A 24,778-nucleotide genomic window follows, 5' to 3' on the forward strand; every position below is an offset into this window, starting at 1 on the left:
CAGACCTGAATCCGATCGAAAATCTGGGTGGGGATCTTAAGAGGGCTGTGCACAGGACATGCCGGCAGCAGGCCAGTGTAGTAATCTGTCATCGGCCACGTCTGGTGAACACAGCCGGCGACAGTTCACGGCCCGTAGCGCAATCCAGGGAAGACATCATATGATGTTCTCCCAGGATAATAGGGATCCCACTCTGCAGCCATCTTAAAATAGGCCGGGCGGGAAGGAGTTAAGGATTGATATGCTGCAATATATCTGTTTTAATGTTTGGGTTTAGATACTCTTAGATGTGGTTGCTGGATTCATTTTTTTTTAGTCTTTTTCTTTATTTTCACCTATTGATCCTGCCAGTCTTATTTTTCAACTTCCTTTAACAGACGAAGCAGTTCAGCAAAAGTGGCAGTTAAAGGGTTGAAACAAGCAATTTACCACTGACAGGGGTGCTTACAATGGTCAGCTTTTATTCATTTATGTAAATCCTTTGTCCCACAAAGAAAAAAAAAAAATTGCTTAAGTGTTAGCTGGAGTTCGGCTTGAATATTTTAGATAAGTTCATCTGAATCTGCTAATGCATATCACGCTAGCCTCTCCCCATTCTGACCTTGCTACTGTTCATTGGTGTCTCTGTTGCTCCTCTATTCTGAGTGGAGACATCATAAGGGCTCGTGTGTTGATTATGGAGAACGAAGCAATGCTCATTAGCGTGCTTATAGCATTTATGATGTGTTTGACATGTTTTTTGGTTGAACTGGATGGACTTTGGTCTTTTTTCAGCCAGACTACCCATGTAACTATGTTTTCATTGTGTTTGTGAAGCGTTGAAAGCCTCAAGAATGCTCGATAAATGTCCGTGGAAGTGTTGTCTTTCTAGTGGGAAGTGCTTAAAGGGGAAGTGATGTAGAGGAAACAATCTGTTTAGTTAGGTTGTGCAGTGATAGCAGACATTTTTGTGAGTCTTTTGCAAGATGGATTCGTATACTTTGATCTCTTTGACACTTGGCTTGGTCCAGCTCAGCTTCACAGATACAAAAAGCTTTGCCAGTGACTATAATGTTCAGTGGCTCTGCTCCTACCTGGCACCGTCCGTATTGCTGGCTTTTTCCCGCAGTAATGGTGTTACCACACTCCTGTTCTGTACAAACAGGTAGTGGCTGCAACTGCTCTGTCCTAGGTCTCTATTATTTCCCATTATATGTGCATTCTGGGATACAGAAACATCCGTGGCCTCTCCAGGATGCCCAGTTAACACTCTATAAATGCTTCACTAACATGCCATAGCTCCTGGTTCACATGCATCTGTTTCCACACCCGCAACCAAATCGTGATGCTCCTACGAGACGTGCGGGGCTGCTATTCATTCTGAATGGCATCCCCACACGACTCAGCCTGCAGCGCGTTCGTGGGTGTGGGAACCTCATGGAAATCACATGGTCAAAAGGACCATGCGATTTCCCTGCCGGCATGCACCTTTATTTCTGCGGGACACGCGGGCACTGCAGCCCATTAAAATGAACAGGCTGCTGTGCCCGAGCAAACACGGGCCGCAATAATGTGAACCAGGTGTAAATGTTATAGGTGCCGTCAAAGTGCTGTTATAGAGCATTGTCCTTGAAAACAATGGAGGCAGCTGATGAGCATCATTACCTCTTGAAAGCGACTTGCTATTCAATTTTTAACATGAGACAACACAACGCTACTGCTCCTGTGTGAATAGCACTGTTTGGTGCCATTGTAATATTCATGGCAGGTTTTGAAGGGTGGTTATGAAGCTTATACAATGCTGAATAAATACTGCATAAAAATTGAACGCGTGAACAAGCCCTGGCCGCCTGGCAGCACTGGCGTCATTGGTTCGAAAGATTAAAGCGCTGCTCCACAGGTATCTGCGGATCTGTATTTATCAGCAATATTGGATAAGAAAGGAATGGGTAGCACAGTGGCTAAATGGTTAGCACTTCTGCCTGGCAGTACTAGGGTCATTGGTTCGAATCCCAACCACGGCACCACCTCACTGGAGTTTGCATGTTCTGCCTTTGCCTTTGTGGGTTTCCTCCGGGTACTCCGGTTTCCTCCCACACTCCAAAGACATGCTGGTAGGTGAATTGGCTCCTGTCTAAATTGTCCCTAGCATGTGTATGTGTGAATGTGAGTTAGGGACCGTAGATTGTACACCCCTTGAGGGTTAGGGACTGATGTGAATGTACAATATATATGTAAAGCGCTGCGTTAATTGACGGCGCTATATAAGTACCTGAAATAAAAAAAGAAAGAAAACAAATGCAACCACCACATCTAATGATTGGTAAGCTGCAATAAATTAATTTTTGTTTTGGTGTTTAATATTTCTTTAAAGAGTGATAAAAACAAAAAAGTCAGGGAACCAAGCTTTATAAATGTTCTTGGTATAACATTAGATCCAAATGAACCCAGTGTATCGCCTGATGGCTTATATTCAATACCTAATTGGATATATCCAAGCCATGGATTTTAATATTCTATATTTCTCTTCGTGTGGATGTAACATTCAGAATTGAATTTAGTTTATTGCACATTGGCTCCGCTGGGAGCATGGAGAGGGAAGCAGGAGGCATGATGATTGACATGCGTCTTCTGGGAGTGCTTTCGGACAATGTATTTTATTTCGTTGGAAAATCTCTGAGAATCTGGGAGCTTTCGGTGCAAGGCATGCAATGTTTAATAGATCACTACCATGTATGCGTTTTCAACATGTTCCATTAATGAGTTGCTGTATGACATTTAGGGGATATCTAGATAAAATTATTAAAACAAAAAACAAAAAAAAAGGGAAAGTAAAAAAAATTCAAGAAATGGGAATAAAGTGGGCGGTTAGCTATTTTCATGTGATATAAAACATTAAACCCAATTTCTAGGTGTTGTGGGCAACATATCAATTTTTTCTATTTTCTTTTCTCCCGTGGCTTTTTTTAGTGCCCTTAACTTACCCCTAAAACATGGAGAGGGAAGCTGTTTACTAATAGAATGATTTTTTTTTTCTGATTGTTTTTCCTAGTTATATAAGTTCTTTCGGAGCTTCTTCACTCATATTACCACATAATTTCAACTAATGTGAAACTAAGCCAGAAATATTTATTTTGTGGATTGATTTCTACAATTTAAAAAAAATAGTTTCTTGCTCTTTCTGTCAAAAAATTGAGAGCGAATGTGTGGTCTACTATTTGCAGCTGAAGAAAGCTGAAGAAGTCTGTCTCCAAAGAGGCATACTTGTTTTTCTATTGTTTTTTTTTGTTTTTGCCATTCTCTCTATTTTTTATTTATTTTATGTTCACCTCTTTCCATTCAAACATCTATAAACCAGTGGGGAGTAATGAAACATCCAGGAAAAATATAGGCGCCACAAAAGCTGTTATTTTGCTGATTTTTACATGGTTTGAATATTGCATTTACATTTTTGAAAGAACATTTGATCATAGCAGCTATCCAATTTTCTTCTTTTTTTTGTTGTGAAAATAAAACCAGAAAGCTTGTAACTGTGGGCAATGTCTTCACTTGTACTCCAGTTTTCAGATACAATTTCCTGCATGTGTCCAAATATAAAAACTCTTATTTCAGATTATTACTGTTTTTTTTTCTGGAATATGGCATTGCAGCTCATCCTTCTTTTTTTGCTTGAAAGTTTATTGCATAATGCATTGAATTCTCCATGGACTGCAAAAGCGTCAGTTCACTACAGCGAAACAAATAATCATTACCATGGATTATTTGCATATGATTACAATCAGAAATCGGGTTTTCACTTCACTAAAGGCCTATTCAGAAAATGAGTTGCATGGGCATTAATGCAATACGTTAGCTTGCACTAAGGCAGGCTATGTGAAAGTAGAACTATAGGCAAAAGTTTTGTTTTTTTTTCATTTTGGTTAGAATGGGGGGGGGGGGGGGGCTATAACCCCTGTCTGATATATTTTTGCCATCTGTGTCCCATTGCGGAGATTTCCCTTCACTTCCTGTCCCTTAGCCAAACAGGAAGTAAAAGTAAATCTCTGCAAATTAACAGAATTCCTTGGGGGTCCCCTTTGGAAAATTTGCCCTCTATTAAATTTCTGGGGACAACCAAAAATTCGGGATTTACTTCCAGTGGTAATGGTAAACAGGACAAATAGAGAGGGTGAATCTTTCTAACAGGGGTACAGACCGCTATAAAAACTGACAAGTGTCTCCACTTAATTCATTTTTAGTATTCAAAGCAAACTCCCCCATCTGTCCATGTCTTCACGCTTTATTTTGCAGTGATATCACTTTGAAATACACCACCTAGTCATATTGGCCATTGCCATCTTGAGTAAGGGCAGATGATTCATGTAGCTTTTACTTCCTGTAATCCAGTTACCCTTAGCTCAGGCAGGAGGGTATGCTTAGCCGAGAAAACCCATCCTCCCCTCCTGAAGACTCCTGATCTGTATGACGTCATTAGCCTAGATCAAAAATCCTTCTCAGCATCGCTATAATCTTAATAGCCCCTAATGTGATATAAAATATTCAATAAATTATTATTTGGCTACGTTCACACTAGCGTTGTGTGTAGGCGGCAGAGAGGCCTTTGGGAAGCGTTTTTATAGGTTCCCAAACGCCTCGGACAATTCTGTACATTGCAGCACATTGTGCTGTTCTAACTAGAGCGTTAGCGTCGCAGCAAAGCGGACGCCTGTGGTCGAGTCAGGAGGCTTTATTCTAGTCTATGGTGCCGCTCCGCAAACGCCCGGTTGCGGGGCGTTTGGGGAGCGGTAACACCTTTCAAACTTCATTATAGGCGTTTGTAGTGCGTTTTTAACGCTCGGCGAACGCCTACCAACCACCGGTAAACCGCGCATGCGGCGTTTCCGAGCGTTAAAAAACACTCCACAAATGCCGGACCAATGCTTGCCAAATGCTATAGGGGCGTTTGGCAAGCGTTGGTAAAACAGTCAAGTGTGAACGAGCCCTTTCTTCTTATTTAATAATCTTCCTCCATCTGTGATAGATGCTTCATCCTCCAAATGTCATCCTCAAAAGAAGGAAAATAACCGCACATAGTGTATTATCCTTAATACAAACACATACACTCACAAAATTTGTAAAAAATCGTGCTAAATCATTCCACCATGCGTCCACTTTCGTGTGTCTGTAATCTTTTCTCTTACCCTCAATTAACTTGAAAAAGGCCTTTTGATATATTCCACCAATAGACTGCTCCAAAACTTCAACCTCTTATCTTATTCTCCTCTTCTCAAGAGATGCACCTCCGAAGAAATTAGAATATAGTGCAATTTCTTCAATATCTTTCAGCCGTGTGCTCTCGTGCTCCCCTCAATCTTCAAATACGACCACCAGTGCTGCGTGGGTGAACACTCCACCACCTCCAAAACCATGCACCTTACTAGACAGCTTTAGTCCACCAGTATAAATTGCAAATGGCTCCTCTCAATCAGTAACATTTGCAGCTTCCTATGGCATCATAAACAGCCAGCATGTAATGCACATCTCATCTCCAAATCAGCATCAGCATTTGTAAAACCAGAAAGTAACTGAACAAATGCAAAAATATGTTCTATCATCAGCAGTATTTAGTACTTATTAACTTATCAATTTTTTCTTTTTTTTTGCATGCAAATATCAATACACAAAGTTTATTCAACGTGTTATAGTTCCTTAAAATTCCATTGGTATTACATGTAAGTATTCTGAGGTGTGTGCTAAGAAGTGCAGAAAAGGAGCCATTCCATGTCAAGGTCAAATCTCCCTTTATGGGAAAAAAAAAATCTGATATGTGATAAACAAATGTTTTATTTGTTTAATACTTCCCATGAAATGTGATTCCACTCAAATGTGACATTTATTTTTAAGTTTGATGAGAGAACTATGAGATAACATGGTTAAAATGTTTGTTAGCCATCCCACTAGACTGACCCTAACCTTCTTCACTCAAACCTTAAACCAGCCCTTAAAAGAGAAGTGTGGACTTATTTTTCCCCATTTATACTTCCCATCGGTCCAATGCTGCATCTGTCCCCCGCTGGCTCTAGGTGTACGAATTCAGCGATCACATGAATTCACAGCCGCTCTCAGCAGAGAGTGGTGAATGTCAGTCATCGCTCTCTGCTCTGCCCCTCCCATGCTCACTGGATCACTGGGCTGTTGAGGGGGCAGGAGCGGCTGGCTTAGGCTCTCAGCGGCGCCGCTCCAGACTCTGAGTTGAATCCCAACTTTCCCCAGCCTAGACCGGCTGAGTGACGTCAGCTGAGAGTGGGCATTAGGCCGCTGTCGGCTGGAAACTGGTCACTGGAGAACGAACTGCACTCCTGTGATCCACAGGAGAAGTACAGCCAAAAGAACTTTGGCTGTACTTCTCCATTAACACACAATCTCTTAGTGGAACACCTTGATATTTAACCTCATCCTCAAAGGGAGTCCCAGCCTCTGTTTTAAAACGGTGCTGAGATATTAGCCAGTGTAATTGGGTTAGGAATTTGCATTTTATTCTATTTTTTTTTTTTTACTATTTATTCTAAAAAAAGAAAATCAAGAGGAGTATACAGCAGGTAAAATAAGTATTGAACATGTCACCATTTTTCTCTGTGAATATATTTCTAAAGGTGCTATTGATGTGACATTTTCACCACATGTCAGTAACAACCCAAGCAGTTCATACATACAAAGAAACTAAAACAAATAATTTCAGAAATTAAGTAAAATGTAATGACACAGATAACAAGTATTGAACACACTAACTGAAATTTATTTAATAATTCTTTACAAAATCTTTTGTTGTTAATGACAGCTTCAAGATACCTCCTTTATGGAGAAACTAGTCGCATGCATTGATCGGGTGCGGTTTTGGCCCATTCTTGCAAACAGTCTTCAAATCTTGAAGGTTTGGTGGGTCTCTTCTATGAACTCTGATCTTTAGTTCTTTTTATAGATGTTCTATTAGATTCAAATCAGAAGATTGGCTGTGTCATTCTAGCATCTTTATTCTCTTTTTTTGAAACCAATTCAGAGTTTCCTTGACTTTGTGTTTTAGGATTGTCTTGCTGAAATGTTCCCCCTCGTTTCATCTTCATCATCCTGGTAGATGGCAGCATATTTTATCAAGAAAGTCTTGGTACATTTTTCCATCCATCCATCCTTCCTTCAATGATACAAAGTTTGCCAGTACCGTATGCTGAAAAACAGCCCCATACCATGTTGTTCTCACCTCCAAACTTCACTGTTGGTATGGTGTTTTTGGGGTGATGTGCAGTGCCATATGACCTCCAAACATGGTGTGTATTATGGCATTCAAAGAGTTCAATTTTGATCTCATCTGACCAGACTATATTCTCCCAGTATTTCACAGGCTTGTCTAAATTTTGTGCAGCAAACTTTAAATGAGCTTTAACTTGCTTTTTCTTCAGCAATGCAGTCTTGCATGGTGAGCGTGCATACAGGCCATGGTGGTTGAGTGCATTACTTTTTGTTTTCTTTGAAATGATTGTACCTGCTAATTCCAGGTATTTCTGAAGTTCTCCACAAGTGGTCCTTGGCTCTTGGACAACTCTTCTGATAATTCTTTTCACTCCTCTGTCAGAAATCTTGCGAAGAGCACCTGGTCATGGCTGGTTTATGGTGAAATGATATTCTTTCCACTTCCAGATTATGGCCCAAACAGTGCTCACTGGAACTGTGCTTCACAAGTTTGGAAATACCTTCAGTATGTTTTGTAACAATAAGGTTGCAAAGATCTTAAGAGAGTTCTTTGCTTTTACTCATTATGAGATGTTTGCTGTGTGACACCTTAGTAATGAGCTTTTTATAGGCCATCAGTTGAGACTAATTTGCACTGTCAAGGGGCAGGATAGCTTTCTAATTACTGTTCGATTTCAGGTGGTGGCTTGGCTTTCCTTACCTTTTTTGCACCTCCCTTTCTTCGTGTGTTCAATATTTTTTCCGTGTGTCATTACATTTTATTACACATAACTTAATTTCTGAACCTATTTGTTTTGGTTTATTTGTATGTATGGATTGCATGGGTTGTTACCCACATGAGGTGAAAATTTCATGTCAATAGCACCTTTATAAGTATATTTGCTGAGAAAACTGGTGTTGTGTTAAATACTTATGTTACCCGCTGTATGTATCCAATTTTACTACCAAATTAAACCGTATCTGACCCCAACAAATATTTTGTATAATTAGTTATGGTAGCCTACAAAACCTAGAAGATATAATGTGCAGAACTGAGAAAAATACACTCTAGAGCTTAAAGTTTTCTAAGAAGAAAAAGTGCTCAATTCAAGTTATTACCATTTAACTTAACACTTAAACTTTGTTTCCCTGTTGCTAGGAAAACAAAATACACCAGCAATCCCTATAAAAGAACATATTGAATACCTACCTCAGGAGTCCCCTCTTGTGCTGACAGGTCCTGGGGGACTTGCTGTCTGTTAGACCCAGAAGAGCCTGGATAACAGTGGCTTTTGTATCTCTCAGTAAGATGGCTAATAATGCATTCATAGCCCGAAAAGAGTAAGTATACAATATGTCCCTTTACAGAAGGATGCTTTTGATGCTACCAACAGGGTCAATAGCTTAACTCTCCTGTTCTCAGCAGGCCAAGTCATTGGGGAGGATTTTTAGTAACAAGATACTGTGGAAGGGTCCAGAGATGAGCAAGTGTAGCTTTTCTCATTAATTAGGAGTCTAAATGACGCAGTGGCTTTGGAATGCTTTTGGCAAAATTGAAGCCATTTCCAAAAATCTAGAGGTATGTGGCCCCAACAATTACTTGTATGGTGATAAGAGGTCAAGGACCTTTCTGTCCTTGGTTACACGGTGTAATTTCAAGAGGCATTTCACCTTCCAGTGCTGAAAGATTTTCTCATATATTCTCAGTGGGAATTGGAGGATGGCTGTTATGCACACAATAGAAATTTTTCTGCCAGTTAGGTCAGGTTCACATCACGTCCCACACCTTAGGTGTTGTTACACTAGTAGGCGCAATAGTGGGGGCCAAGTTTCTATGTGACCTGTGAATCCAAAACAAGGTATTAAAGTTTTGACCTGCAAGAACTTCTCAACATCCTAACACTGTTTCTGGGACAACCGGTAAACTCAGTCTAATGTTTTGTTTAATAAGGAGGCCTTCTAATATTTTCTAATATCTGGGAAGCTTATGTCTCCATTTGACTTCGTCCTAATGAGTTTTTGTTATTGAATACTGGGTCTCTTATGGGAACTGATAACATTGATAAATTTTGAGTTCATGGAACTTGAGGAAAGTGGTACCAGTAGCATTTGGTACACAAACAAGATATTAGATAACATATTCATCTTTATCATTCTGGTATATCCAGAACAGGAGAATTTAGGGTTGTCCACTCAGCGCAAATCAGTCTCTCTTCAAGTGTATAGGGTCTGAAAGTTTTGTTTACAAAGATCCAAGTAGTGCGTGGCCCGTGACCAGTCCAACTCGGTGAGGTTCATCACTGGTTTCAACACATCACATCGTGACATTACAAACATCATCCGCAAACATTTTACAATTAGATCCTAGACTAGCACCTATTCTCCCATGCGCCCCACAAGTAACTTTCAAGAGAGCCCGTACTTTGAAAAACATTCTAGCCCCAAGCAAAATGTCACCGTCTACCTACAAAAATAACGGCCCCCTTCCTATATTTGACGACAGAACTGGTATCTATAGATGCAACAAAAGAGGTTGTCTCACCTGTCAGTCCATCACCCATGGCAGATCACAGGTTTTGGACTCCCAGGGCAACAGCTACCACATTCGTCAGTTTATTACGTGTACAACTGACCACGTCATATACGTCCTCACTTGCCTGTGTAAGCTCCTATATGTAGGCCGAACCACGCGCCCTCTTCGCAAATGCATAGGGGAGCATAGAAGACTTATAAAGATGGTTGCGATAAGCATAGTGTCCCCAGGCACTTTTTGCAATCCCATCAAAATAATTTCAGTCTTCTTGAGGTCTTAGCAATCGAACATATTCCAAAGGGTACACTTACTGACATTGAAAGACTAGCCCATTTATGTAAGAGAGAGACGTTCTGGATCTACAAGTTAGGTTCTATGACCCCCAATGGTCTCAATGAGGATCTTGAAATCCATAACATTATCTAACAAGTATGACTTATAGTTCCTGGAACTAGGATCCTCCTGTTTTTTTGTTTTTTTTTTAACCATTATGGTTATGTAGTGATATTTCTTTTATATACATTGTCTTCTTTTAACACTTGTTTTTTAATTTTCACTGTTACCATGTATATATTGTGCTTACTCAATTATAAATACATGTTACTACGCATCTATTGCGTTTATTTGATTACGAACATATGAGCTACCTAATTTGATACCCATATTGATTTTACTATTTCCTTTTAGCAGTACCTTTTAAATAGTCATTTTCATTTTTATTTTTATATGCCAAGCTTTCACCTCTCCCCACCCCCTTCTTTGTCCATATACCCATAATTACCTCACTATAAACGCATTTTTTGACATAGCTTCCATGAACCAGCGATGTAATTTTTAACTTAGAGTTCTCCCACAAGAAAAGTTTTTCTTTTTATTGTTTTATTATTACATTTATTCTGCTAAAGATAAAAGTATATCATGCTTTCCAATAGTGTTCTTATACATATCACTTCATTAATTGGCACCACTTTCTATAATTTGCAATTTGTACTTTTAAATTTGTATTCAGCATTGCTTCAGGATGAGCCGTCTGCTCTGATTGACACCCCATCCCCTGCTAATTACACTCAGCCAGCCTTCCCTTTAATGGTCTTCTAAATAATGGCTGCCGGCCAGGGTTACCAGAGACTTGACATAGCGCAACTGCACGAAACCCTACACATGCTCCCAGGTTAAGCCAACGCCGGACACTGCCTTCACTTGCCATGGTGACACCACCCGGGACGTCGGTACGCTGACACCACGTGATTTAAGTCGACAGGAGCTTTCTCCGATCTCAGCTCCCCTCAGAGCGGACGGGCCGTCAGTTGGAGTCACACTGTTCACTTCAGGCTGGTCAAATTTTATTATATTTGCTACTTTGTCTCACCCAATAAAGATGCACCTTAATTAAGGTGCGTGTCTGAGAGCATTTTCCACCACGCCTATTTTTTCAGGTTCTCTTGAGTGTCAGGTGCGCAGGCTGTGCATGGGATGGGTGTTGGTGTGTGCAGGCTGCGAGTATCAGGTGCGCAGGCTGCGCATGGGATGGTTGTCACCTGTGCACCTGACACGCATCCCATGCACAGCCTGTGCACCTGACACCCTTTAACTTCTTCCTACCCAGCCTATTGTACAATGACGACCGAGCGGAAACCCTCCGGCACGATCTGTCACTGGCTGTGTCCACAGGACACGGCCAATGACAGATCAGTACACCAGCCCGCTGCCAGTGTCCGTTTTGGTTTTCAGCCAAGTGCATCCTGAATTTTCGATTTCAGCACCAGAATTTTCATTTCAGTGCACCCCTAATTACAATAGGAAACTATAGGGCTGATCCATTAAAACGGAAAATAAGAAAAAGAGCACACTCTTGCCATTCTATCCCACAACAACCAGTTGAATTATTGTTCATTGTCTACCCAACATTGGTTTTTATTAGCTACAACTCCAGTTTTCTGTGAATTTTCAGTTATCATTTTTATTGTAATGGTAAGTCCCTGGAACAATGGATACCAACTTGCAACAAGCAATTCCAGACTGGGTATCAATGAAAACAAGAGATCGCTGGGGCAGCACTGAGCCTGGAAGACAGCAGAGAAAAGTTTCCAGGATGAAGGCAATGTACTACTTCAGCAATAGATAATAAGAGGCCAGCAGGAAACTGTGAAAGTGAGAACATACCCTGGGTTGGCCACCCCTAGTCCTGCAGTAGATTGCATGCTTCCCTGCAAACCTATCATGTGCTTTGCAGTGCAGCTGAACGTGGTGGCCTCAGAAGTCTTCGTATATTTCTGACATGATTCTGTGCTGAATCATAAGCTTCTCTCCACCTTCCAATTCCAGATGGGACTCCTGCCTGCTACTGGGGCTCCACTGCAGTGGGATTACACAGACAGAAATCGGCAGCATATACACAGAGATCCTCCTGGAGTATGGTGTGCATCAGTTTGTTGGGACTGTCAGGTAGCCAAGGCAGCCAGAGTTGGTCAGAGGACCCCTGCACCCCAATTTCAGGAGCCATCAGCAGTGCAAGACAGTGCACTCCTGCGGAGCTGCAGACCCCAATTGCTCCAACAACTAAAGTCTAGAGTAAGGAAATGGTAAACCATAAAGTCTAGAGAGAGGAGACAGTAAACTAGTTACAATAACAACAGTAACATTTGCAGTGGAAAGTATTCCACCCATGAAAATAAGTCTGTTTATGGTTTTGTCAGTGTCCCTACAAAATATTGCTTCTTTGTTCCACAATGTGAAACTGCATTTTGTGAGTCTTCATGTTTTATGTAACATAAATTCATTCTGAAAATGCCAACCTGAGTAGTCCCTAAAGGCTTCTGCCAACATCTTCCCATGCATGCAATATAACTCTGTTTCAGCTACAGTGATGCTTTTGTGATAGTTGGCCTGTTTGTCAGTGCTGTCACACAATCCACCTTTACATTGAATTGTCAGCTGTTGGGCAGTGTTTCTCAAACTTTTTTCAGTCAAGGCACCCTTTAAAGTTATGAACAATCTTGAGGCACCCTATAAAATTATGGACAGTCTCAAGGCACCCCATTCTAAAATTTAAAAAACGACTCTAATAGATTTACCTAATGCAGCAACATCCACACATGTAGAACACCCAATGTTAGAGGGGATTTATTCTTCCAAAGCAAATACACTTGCAAACGTATACTGAATACCATTCCAATCCTTCTCTCCCACAGTTTCTCTCTATCACTCAACTAATGTGACTACATTACTGACAGAGAGGGGCAGGGGAAAGTCAAGCAAGGATGCCTTGCAGGTGACCGACATCCTCCATGTCAACTGATAGCATCATCGGTCATTGGCATTGTTAGGACGCTGGCGGCTGAAACGCTGTAATGGTGCATAATGAAAGCCTGTGGCTTTGTGTAACTAAAAGGCAGGCTTGATCCACCTGCTGGCTTGTATACAATTTTTGGGCAATTTTTAGGCATTTTGCCAAGGCACCCCTGAAGAAACTTCAAGGCACCCTGGTTGGAAAAGGCTAACATAGGGGATGGTGGTAAATTCCTCTAGAGAAGGAGTGCAGGTAATTTACCTTTTGGTTTAAAGGAAATTTATACTGAGAGGAATTTTGAAGCTTCAATTTCTGAAATACTAGCATGGGAAAACAATAATGGAGCAGGTCAACCTCCAGGACTCCAGAGTAAATTTACTAACATCATCCGATTTTGGAAAAGTCCACCTGCTCCTCCAATATGTTTTACTCTATTGGTAACTTAGGCTCTATGACTAAGGGTCCATGTACACTGCAGAAGATGAACTCACGTTCAGGAGCTGTTCACCATTTCTTTTCAGCAGCCCCTGAACTCTCTCTAATGTTTTCCTATGTGTCCATGTACACATAGTCGTTTAAAGTCGGTTCTTTTGAAGGCACCAAACTTGCGTTCAGGAGTAGATTTTTAACAGTGTTTCAAATGCCAAATGCTTGTAAACGCGGCCAACCGAGTTTATAAGCATTTGAGTTTAGAAGCGTTTAACTGTTCCATATCCAAATGCTGTCCAGAGCCTTTTTTCATCATCAGAAATGCATGCAAAGCATTTTCCATGTGTTCAAATGGACCTAGTACACCAGCGCAGTCAGTTCCAGGTTTTTCGTGAAGGAAAAAATGGTGGAACGTGCTGCATTTTGCTCATGATGGGATGCATAGTGAATGCAACCAGAAAAGAAAGGTAATCTCAACACGTTCTGCTCTCGCTGCTTCTGCTCTCTTTCTCTCAAAATGTCTGAAATAGTTAATTTTTTACTGTTTTTCAGTGCATTCTGGGCATTTGGAAGGTCTCCTGAGGTTTTCTTTAAAAAACGCTTCTAAACGCTCATAAACGTGGTATGCAAACGTGGCTAAACAGACATTTTTTTAACCTACATTTTCCAGCAGTCAATTTCCATCGTTCAGAAGAGTTTTCCAATCGTTCCGTAAGGAATGAAATGTGTACTCAGGACATCTAAAAATTATTCTTGTTTTCCTGTGCTACCATTGTTAGTGGACCACAAACCGTTGTTTAGTCTGCATTCTTTGGTTGGTGGATTGGTGGTGGGAGACTTGTAACAAAGTAACTGGGATGATTTACACTCTGAAAATACTAGTTTCTGGCTTTCTCTGTCTAATCCAGAATAAGCGTGTAAATCATGAAGTCAGAGCTGATCTGCATACTACATACAGGTTAGGAATTCAAAGTAGAGAAGCCACTGGATTAACGTGGCATGACAACCAGAAAAGTAGTATTTTCAAACGGAAAAATCATTGACAGCCTCCATACCTCTGCAGTACAGGTTTCCTTTTAATAAATAATTTAGCAATTATTTCATCAATTTTATATGATCATAATTATTTTTTTTCCATTTGCCTGGAGGTCATCTTGATTAAATCACAGTATTTTAATTGTCAAAATAGATTGATGAAATTTCACATATTTTAAGCAATCAAGTTTGTTTACGTCTCCCTTGCCTTGGACGATCTCATCCTTATGAGCCAGTGAAGGGTTAATGATTACGTATTATGAGGTGAACCGCTTTTAATGTGCATTGCAGGGTTTTTTTTTCCCTGTGTGTTGTCAGTCTTTAGAGGAGACTTCATTTGACAGAGGAAGGAAAATCCTGGCAGAGAGAAGGAGAGCCGCTTAATATGCACTGCTCCGAACCTCATTTGCAATTCTATTAGAGTGCATTTTGCTTTGCAGAAATCAGTGCTGCATTCATTCTGTTAACCTGAATATAGCAGCTGACATCTTTTTTTTTTTTTTTTTTTTTATTACAGCTAGAGGTGGAAGGACCCAAACTTGCAGAATCCCCCCTCCCCCCCACACCCCCTCGGAGAGTGTTAGTCCATTCCTTTATAGTGGCTCATTTTGGCTCTCTGTCAGCGCCAGGATGCTGCCATTGGATGTGTGTCATGCTCTCAGTAGATTGTGATAGAATAGAACAGTCATGAAAGCCCAGCGGGAAAGGCTGCGAATTCCAGGCTTGACCTTGGAGTAAGTATTGTCTCTCTTAAATATTTTGATGCTTTCTGCATGTCATTAGCTTTTGTACGACCAATAGCCGTGTAGCCTGTGTTGATAATGACAGCTCAGGAGACCTGCATGCCTTTTACGTCTGCTGCAGTGGTCTTTCCCATGCAGAGGGTGCTGAGCCCATCCACGGGTTGGTATCCGTGCAAGGGGTCTGCCTGCTGCTAGACTAGAGGGTCTCAGAGTCTTGGCCATTTAATTACAGATGAAAAGGTGATTGTAGGCCGTGATGTGTTGTGTATATTCCACTCTCCACCTTCTCCACCCCCTCCCCCTTCAGTGTTTGTCCCAGCACTGCCTTTCAGATAAGGCCTGTGTGTGTCTCCGGAATAATGAGCAGTACCACCACACGTTAAAGCATCTCTGAACGGCTCTTCATGAAAATGTATTGGCCGTAATCAATTTTTAATGTGCCAGCGTGAGCAATGATGGGTATTTTAAGGGATATTCATTAATAGATCGTTTGTTTACAAATCCACAGCCTGCGTGTAACATTGCGTGTCCTTGTTTGTCGTAGTGATGTGCATATGTATCTCTGTCTATGTTTTCCGTACCCGTCAGAAAGCTCTATGAAAAATTATTTCATTTGTCTAAATGTGTTCATATGTGATCAGTGTATTGTTCGTTCACCTGTCCATTGTATCAGGAACAAATAGGATGGTATTCTGTAGTCCTTGTCTGCAGTTCATCATAAAGCTGCTGTACCTCTCATTTTTTTATTGCAGTACACGCACTTATGAATATTTAAAATAGAATCCGATTTCTTAATACATCTCAAAATAGTTTTAGAAACTAAATATAGGTCTGTCACCTGTGTACAATAAGTGTTTATTCAGGGTTAAACTGTACGATATAGTTTTCCTTTTCCTTTTTTGTTTTGCCCAACTAATATCCCCACCCTGATCAATTTACTTCCTAAATTTTATTTTTCATATCTGTAAACATAATGAATCCTATCTAAGTTTTCTCTGGTTGTGGTACCCTTTTTTTTTCAAGCAGTCTTATGCACAAATTTGATGTCATAGAAGTGCTACAATTTTCCCCCATGAGCGTTTCTTGCACTCTCAAACTTAGTTGCCAAGCCGTCATTTACATGATTGGTGTGCTGGTGATCTTTAGATCTAGTAGTGGGTCGTACCTAAAGAGACGCAAGTTCACACAAATGTAAAAAACATACCTGCAAAAAGAAGACTGTATATACCTACCTTTCTGGTGGCCCATTTGTTTAAAAGCCACCACTTCACTATTTACTGTCCTCTGCAAGGATGACTGGTCAGAAGGTTTGAATACCTGTTTCCCCTGATGCTTGCTGTGGTTCCTTCTGCTGGCTCATATGTCCAATAGTGACATACAGGCCAGTAGGAGAAACCACAGCAAGTGGTGGGGAAGCAAATTTTTTACACACTTAGAAGTGTGAATACTTGCAGAAGACTTTGAGCAGTGAAGGGACTGGCCTCCGCAGAAAGTGTGTGCCGCTAACTTTTTCCAGGCTTTTTATTTTTTCTACATTCAAGTGACCTTTTGCTGAAAAGGTCACTTTAAACCCAAACTCCAGCCAAAGCAAATTTGTTTGATGTTGGTTAGAATTGTGAAAAGATAACTGCCTGTCCTGTCTGATAGCCATACAGCAAGTAATGAGAATCTCACCAGTGGAGGCCAAGATGGCAATAAAATCCTGCCAGAAGTTCCCAAGTCAGCTTTAAAAAATGTGTCTGTGCTACTTTTGGAGATATTTTGGTCACTTCCTGCCTTGGTACCATGCATGGAGAGATTTGCTCACTTCCTGCCTTGGTACCACACATGGAGAGATTTTGCTCACTTCCTGCCTTGGTACCACGTATGGAGAGATTTTGCTCACTTCCTGCCTTGGTACCATGCATGGAGAGATTTTGCTCACTTCCTGCCTTGGTACCACACATGGAGAGATTTTGCTCACTTCCTGCCTTGGTACCACACATGGAGAGATTTTGCTCACTTCCTGCCTTGGTACCACGCATGGAGAGATTTTGCTCACTTCCTGCCTTGGTACCACACATGGAGAGATTTTGCTCACTTCTTGCCTTGGTACCACGCATGGAGAGATTTTGCTAACATCCTGCCTTGTTACCACACATGGGAAATCCCCCCTCCCCCCAATGCATACAGAAACAAAGTTTATAACTCCTGTGCACACTATACAAAGCTAATAAATGGTTTGATTGGATTTTGTTTTTTTAAAAAAATTTTTTTAAGTACAATACTTAATCTAATTTAGTTGTCATAAGGGCTGATTTATTTTACTGTACCAGTTGGCAACCACTTGCCAACCACCCACAGTAATTTTACTTAGGATGGCTTGTACAAACACAATCGTGTACCTGTACCCTGGCACCTTCTTCCAGATTCAGGCGCATGAACACCCCCGCCCCGGCCAACTCCTGCTGTGATTTTGTCAACAGGTTTCAGAAACCTACTGATCAGCTGTGTCCAATCACAGCCCAGAGCCCTCTGTTGACAAACACGCAGGGCTCTGTACAGTGGGAACAATCTGTTTGCTTCTTCTCCCTGCAAAGCAAGGAGAAGGAACAAACAGATATTTAGTAAAAAGCAGCACACATTACACATTGTTAGGCACACAGTTAACCCTTTGATCAACCTTAGATGTTAACCATTTCCCAGCCAGTGTAATTCATACAGTGACAGTGTATACTATTTTCCCTTGTCACTGGTGAGTATCAGGTAGTGTACCTCCCAGTCAGTGTCATACTGAAGTTTGTGGACGCTATAACTTTCATACAATCCAATCAATATACACTTATTGAGATTTTTTTTTTACCAAAGAAATTCATTCGCATACATTTTGGCTTACATCTATGAAGAAATTAGATTTTTCTTTTATTGGATATGTTTTATAACAACAAATGTTCAGCCTTTTCTCATTTATATAATAAAAATGAAAAAGAACCCAGTGGTGATCATATATCACCAAAATCTAATATTTCATTTGGCTACAGTGTTGCTTGACCGCGCAATTAACAGTTAAAGTAGCACAGTGCTAAATAGCAAAAAATACTCTGGTCATGAAACAGGTAAAATCTTCGGAGGTCAAGTGGATAAATAGGCATTCCAAAAAATTATGAACTGCTTGTGATACGTTTCTCAGTGCTTCATCATTTTATAGCTATACTCATGATGGGACCAATCATATCTTTGTGAGGATGTCTGTAAAAAAAAATTAGGCAAATTTGTCAATGTTGTTGTCATCTCATGTGGTCGCGATACCTTAAACCCATCTTGTTCTTTGTGTTTGTCAAGTTATGAGCATAGAATTTCATTACATATTGTATCCACTTTTGTCCTTTTTCTATCTGGGTGGAAAGCTGCACCAGACAGAACTTTCTGTTTGAACTTTTGTCATCTTAATTTTTTTGCCTCAATCTTTTGTTATAGTCTTTTTTTTTCTAGTTATGAGATTAGCCCAACAATAGATACCATAAACAGGCTAGTCTTATAAAAGCAAATATCGCCACTTCTGTGTCTACATACTGTATTTATAGCCTATTCAGAATAATTTTTCTGTGAGATTGTGGTAGTTTGTGATTATCCTCTTGCCTTATCTGACATGGTATGTCATGAGCCAGGTTGCTTCTGCCTTGCTAGAAGTGTTTAAAGAGAACCAGTCAGTGTGGAAATATGGGGACTGCCATTGCTGACTTGGCTTTGCAGGTGCAAGAATTGGAGCCATCATCCATGTCCTTCCTTCACTACATAGTGGCTGACCCAAAGTAAACATGCAGCTTATGAAGTGTCAGGATAAGTAATATGCACATACATGGTCCAGGCCAGTAGCTCATCAAGCTTTCAAAGAATAAGGACAACAACTGGACAGATCCAAGTTTTCTATCATGACAGGTCCCTTGAAGCTTAGCATAAAGCCCCAGAATGCATTTCTTTGGTAACTGTGTGCACACACTGAAAGGCAAGCTATCCTATGCTATGAAAAAAGGGCAAGAGAGGGATAGTCACATAGTTTGCAGATTACAGTGGGGAACAGACAAGAGTGGACAAGTAGCGTATTAAATCTGTTGTCCAAAATAAATTTGTTTTTAATATTTATATATTTACTTATTTATTACAGGTCGTTATATACAGTGAAGGAAATAAGTATTTGATCCCCTGGTTATTTTGAATGTTTGCCCACTCACAAAGAAATGATCAGTCTAAAAATTGAATGGTAGGTGTATTGTAACTCTGAGAGACAAGATAGCAACAAAATAGTCAAAAGAAATGCATGTCTAAAAAATTATGCACTGATTTGCATGTTCATGAGGGAAAGAAGTATTTGATCCCCTATCATTCAGCAGGATTTCTGGCTACCAGGTGTCTTTCATGCAGGTAACAAGCTGAGATTAGAAGCAGTCTCCTAAAGAGACTGTCCACAGGAGCAATCAAACAATCAGATTCCAAACTCTCCACCATGGCAAAGACCAAAGAGCTGTCCAAGGATGTCAGGGACAAGATTGTAGACCTACACAAGGCTGGACTGGGCTACCAAACTATCGCCAAGCAGCTTGGTCAGAAGGTGACAGCAGTTGGTGCAATCATTCACAAATGGAAGAAACACAAAACAACTGTCAGTCTCCCTAGGTCTGGTGCACCATGCAAGATCTCACCTCGTGGAGTGTCAATGATCATGAGAACAGTGAGGAATCATCCCAGAACTACACGTGAGGATCATTTCAATGATCTCCAGGCAGCTGGGACCACAGTCACCAAGAAAACAATTGGTAACACACTACGCCAACAAGGATTGAAATCCTGCAGTGCCCGCAAGGTCCCTTTGCTCAAGGAAGCACATGGCCAGGCCCATCTGAACATCTGAATGATGCAGGGGAGGACTGGTTGAAAGTGTTGTGGTCAGATGAGACCAAAATCGAGCTCTTTGGCATCAACTCGACTCGCTGTGTTTGGAGGAGGTGGAATGCTGCCTATGACCCCAAAAACACCATCCCAACTGTCAAACATGTTGGTGGAAACATTCTGCTTTGGGATGTTTTTCTGCTAAGGGGACAGGACAACTGCACCGCATCAAAGGGACGATGGACGGGGCAATGAAAATGGGTCGTGGATGGGTGTTCCAGCATGACAATGACCCAGAATACATGGCCAAGACAACAAGGGAGTGGCTCAAGAAGAAACACATTAAGGTCCTGGAGTGTCCTAGCCAGTCTCCAGGCCTTAATCTGATTGAAAATCTGTGGAGGGAGCTGAAAGTTCGAGTTGCCAAATGTCAGCCACCAGACCTTAATGATTTGGAGAGGATCTGCCAAGAGCAGTGGGCCAAAATCCCTCCGGAGATGTGTGCAAACTTGGTGGCCAACTACAGTAAATGTCTGACCTCTGTGATTGTCAACAAGGGATTTGCCACCAAGTACTAAGTCATGTTTTGTGAAGGGGATCAAATACTTATTTCCCTCATGAACATTCAAATCAGTGCATCATGTGTTAGACATGCATTTCTTTTGAATTTTTTTGTTGCTATTCTGTCTCTGAGTTACAAAACACCTACCATTCGATTTTTAGACTGATCAATTCTTTGTGAGTGGGCAAACATTCAAAATCAGCAGGGGATCAAATACTTATGTCCTTCACTGTAGTACCATCAATTTATGAAACATTTTACATATACACTTACTGGCCACTTTATTAGGTACAGTTGTTCAATTGCTTGGTAACACAAATTGCTAATCAGCCAATCACATGGCAGCAACTCAGTGTGTTTAAACATCTAGATGCAGTGAAGATGACTTACAAACCAAGCATCAGAATGTGGAAGAAAGGGGATTTAAGTGACTTTGAACATTTCATGGTTGTTGGTGCCAGACGGGCTGGTCTGAGTATTTCAAAAACTGATGATCTACTGGGATTTTCATGCACAACCATCTCTAGTGAAATCAAGACTCATCAGACCAGGCAACGTTTTTCCAAGATGGTATTTTGCATACCTTGGTTGTAACGAGTGGTTATTTGAGTTACTGTTGGCTTTCTATCATCTTAAACCAGTCTGCCCATTCTTATCTGACATCAACAAGGCATTTTCATCCACACAACTGCTGTTCACTGGATATTTTCTCTGTTTCAGACCATTCTCTGTAAACCCTAGAGATGGTTGTGTGTGAAAATCCCTGTGGATCAGCTGTTTTTGAAATACTTAGACTAGCTTGTCAGGCACCAACAACCATGCTGTGCTCAAAGTCATTTAAATTTCCTTTCTTCCCAATTTTGTTGCTCGGTTTGAACTTCAGCAAGTTGTCTTTGTCACATCTAGATGCCTAAATTCTAAGTTGCTGTCATTTGATTGGCTGATTAGCAATTTATGTTACCAAGCAATTGAACCAGTGTAACTTATAAAGTGGCCGGTGAGTGTATTGTACATTAAGTTCAGTCCCTAACCCTCAAGGAGCTTACAATCTTCACTCGCATTCATACATACACATATAAGGGCCAATTTAGACAGGAGCCAATTACCCTACCAGCATGTCTTTGGAGTGTGAGAGGAAACCAGAGTACCCAGAGGAAACCCAGACAAGGACAGAGTGAACATTCAAACTCCATGCAGGTAGTGCCATGGCTGGGATTCGAACCAACGACCCTAGTGCTTCCAGGCGGAAGTGCTAGCCATTGTGTACGGCACTGATGTAACCATGTATTCTTTGTAACTCTTAGGCTTCACATCTGTTTGTTTTCTCATCCATATACCTGTTGCTAAGATTTCTTGTGATCATTACTCCTTGTCTTGTTTTATCTCATGCTTCTGGAGACCTACTTAAATCTTTAGAACAAAACTTGCTCCTTGGTACCATCGAACGTGTCACTGGTACACTTGGCAATATTGTAAGTGTGCAGGATTGTGGCCTTTAGTTAAAGTTAGAAATCAATTATTGTATCTCTAGAAAAATAGAAATAAAGGTTCTTACTTAAAGTAAAACTAAAGTCATCCTGGCCCCGGGAGAAATTGCCATAATGTACAGCATACTTGCACAAGCATCCTAGTTTGGCCGTCTCCAACTATGCAAGGCTCCTGGCCCCCTCCTCGTTCCATCATAGCAAGTTCAGCTCCACTTTTATCCCTAAGAGTTAAAAGACAAACATTTTTCACCATGCCATTGAGTGATTATCCATTATTATCATTTTGGCTGTGTAGGTGTCTTAGGTGTATTCTGAGTCCTGTTTAGTGTCCATGTACACATAGTCGCTTAGAATTGACAGGAAGCTGAGTTTACGGGCATTTCTCTGAAAGCACAAAAACTGGGTTAAGAACAAGAGTTTATCAGCATTTAAAATGCCAAACACATCTAAACACACATAAATGCTAGGCACGTTTAGCACTTAGCATTGATTAATTTCAGTGCCCAGAATAAATTAAAGTTCTGGCCAATGAAATAAACTCACAAACACCAAATGCTGCTAAACTAACCTAAACTAGTTTGAAAAAATACAGTTTAGGTGAGTTTTTAATGCTGATGTTCTTGTGTCAGGAGTAAGCGCATTTACAATAAATCTGTGTGCATGAAGCCTTAGAATTTAACCTAAAAACAAAAGCTAGTGAAGTAACTACAATTTCATTAAAGTCCATGTTTGACAGATGTTAGACGTACATTTACTACTAAGGGCTTACTTCACTAAAGGTTGTAAAGCCTGGTACACACTAAAAGTTTTTTTTTTCCGTTCAACCCAGTGGGCTGAATGGAAAAAAAAAGAACTGACAGCTGTTCTATATTGTTCTGCAGGGAGACCTCCCCACCCCCCCACCAGAACACCCTGACCAGCGCTGCTCGGATGCCGGTTGTGTGCTGGTTTTCAAGCATGCTCATGCAACAGAAGCTGGTCGTGAGAACTGCCTCTGTTGGACGGGCAACTGTACACACGGGCCTAAAGATAGCCAGTTTCTTCTGTGCTTGCTGATTTCGAATGATATTCAGCCTGTGTATACCTGGCCAAAGAGTAGCACAGATAATGGCTATACTTCACTTTATTTCATAGAAAAAAGACCAAATAATTGTACTTTGAAAATTAGGATTTTTCTCTGTTTTGTTGGTTGATTAAGAGGATTGTCCAGTCTACTACTGTATGCACAGATACGTTGTTGGATCCAAAACAAGTATCTTTTTTTAAAAAGTTTGTCACCTAGGAACTTCCATCCCTCATGTGTCTACATCATATCTGTAGTGGTAGTGAACTGTTCCATGGTCATTGTCCTCGACTGTTAGGGATGTGTTGCCCACTGTGTGAAAGGTATGTTTCCTTCTCTATCGAAACTAAAGACTCCTACTATTAAAGGTCTTTTTAGAAGATATTTAATGACAATTGAAGAAACCTGAGCTCTTTGCTAGGATTTGTGCAGCATGCTTGTATTATATTCACTTCATTTGCTTCTGATTGCTTTGCTCACTGCGAGTGACATTTTAACTTTGCAGTCTCACCCCTCGGAGCTTGAGTCCAACCCCAACAAGCCCCTGCAGTCCTTGTAGCCCATTGTATGCTTTCCATTTCTGGAGGTAAGGAAAACTTCACTTTTGCTTCACTCTGCCTTTCATAGAAATGTTTATTTGGTTGTGGTAAACAAAATACAGCCTAGCTCCAAACTTCTGACATAGTTTAGACACAATGTATACCCAAAAATGTCTTGGCAAGTGTGCATACTGTATGTATGTTCTTTTCATGGCTGCACACATCATTTCCTGTGGGCACAGCTGTCTTTTCCAGAGGCTATGAAGCAATAGAAGAAAAACAATATAGATGCTAAATGTTGACATATTTAGGAAATGCTCTGCCCTACCATGGAATATGACAGATAATGGTGTCAGGCTTGATAGAGTATGACAAAGTTTCATTCAGAGCAGTGTATACTACTTTTTGTATGATTCCTTTGGTGGGTGGTTTGTAAACCACTTTTATTTTCTTAACATGCTTACATTCTTAAAGTGCACCTGTGCCCAGACCATAGTTATTAGGCTATTTATATATTAGCAAGCAGTAAAATAAAGCTTTAAAAGAAGCCTTCACTGACCTCTTTAGTTGGCTGTATTGTGAAGGTATTCATTCTCTAAGCTCTTCAAAAAGCACAAAGACTTCAAAATAGGGTTTCAGTCAGTTTCCAAGAGCTTAGGTTGTGCTCACACTGGCAATTTAAAACATTTTACCCCGTTACTCAAGTATTTTTGTTTAGTGTGTGTGCTCCAAACAATGTCCAGGTATAGTTAAGCAGCTTTTCTGGGGAGCACCTGGAAAAGGCGGTCCATTACAGTTGGCTTTAATGTGACCACAAACTGTCCCTGAGCACAGAACTCTCTATAGATCCCAGCACAGATGTGGGGATCACTGTTGTTTAGTTGGCAGAGGTGAATCCTGTAACTGTGCCCGGTAATGTTTCCTTTAAAGTACAATGTGAGTGCAGACGAGTGGGAAGGGGGACAATCGAACTCGGGCATGATTTGGTTCAACTGTGCCCAGCTTGATTACACCCTTAATAATGCCTGTGGGCAGGCTACCGAGATCTGC

The 24,778-nt window shown here is 40.8% G+C and overlaps 1 protein-coding gene across 5 annotated transcripts in view; it reads left to right on the top strand.

Moving 5' to 3' along the window:
• MAST4 (microtubule associated serine/threonine kinase family member 4) overlaps positions 1-24,778 on the top strand; it is a 749,251-nt gene that overhangs the window by 414,292 nt on the left and 310,181 nt on the right. Inside the window, exons 1-2 of one of the 5 annotated variants that reach the window (XM_089653477.1) lie at positions 15,060-15,202; positions 23,695-23,775. The exons of 3 other annotated variants lie outside the window; for them this stretch is intronic. In XM_089653477.1, the coding sequence (XP_089509603.1) occupies positions 15,156-15,202; positions 23,695-23,775 (128 nt within the window). In that variant the 5' untranslated portion in view covers positions 15,060-15,155. Of the gene's footprint in view, positions 1-15,059; positions 15,203-23,694; positions 23,776-24,778 lie in introns of those variants that run through there. One more of the 5 variants, XM_089653480.1, reaches the window with a different exon arrangement.

The sequence above is a fragment of the Staurois parvus genome, unplaced genomic scaffold (genome assembly GCF_062004578.1).
Source record: "Staurois parvus isolate SC_StPar_1 unplaced genomic scaffold, SC_StPar_1.0 ptg000714l, whole genome shotgun sequence".
NCBI lineage: Eukaryota > Metazoa > Chordata > Amphibia > Anura > Ranidae > Staurois > Staurois parvus.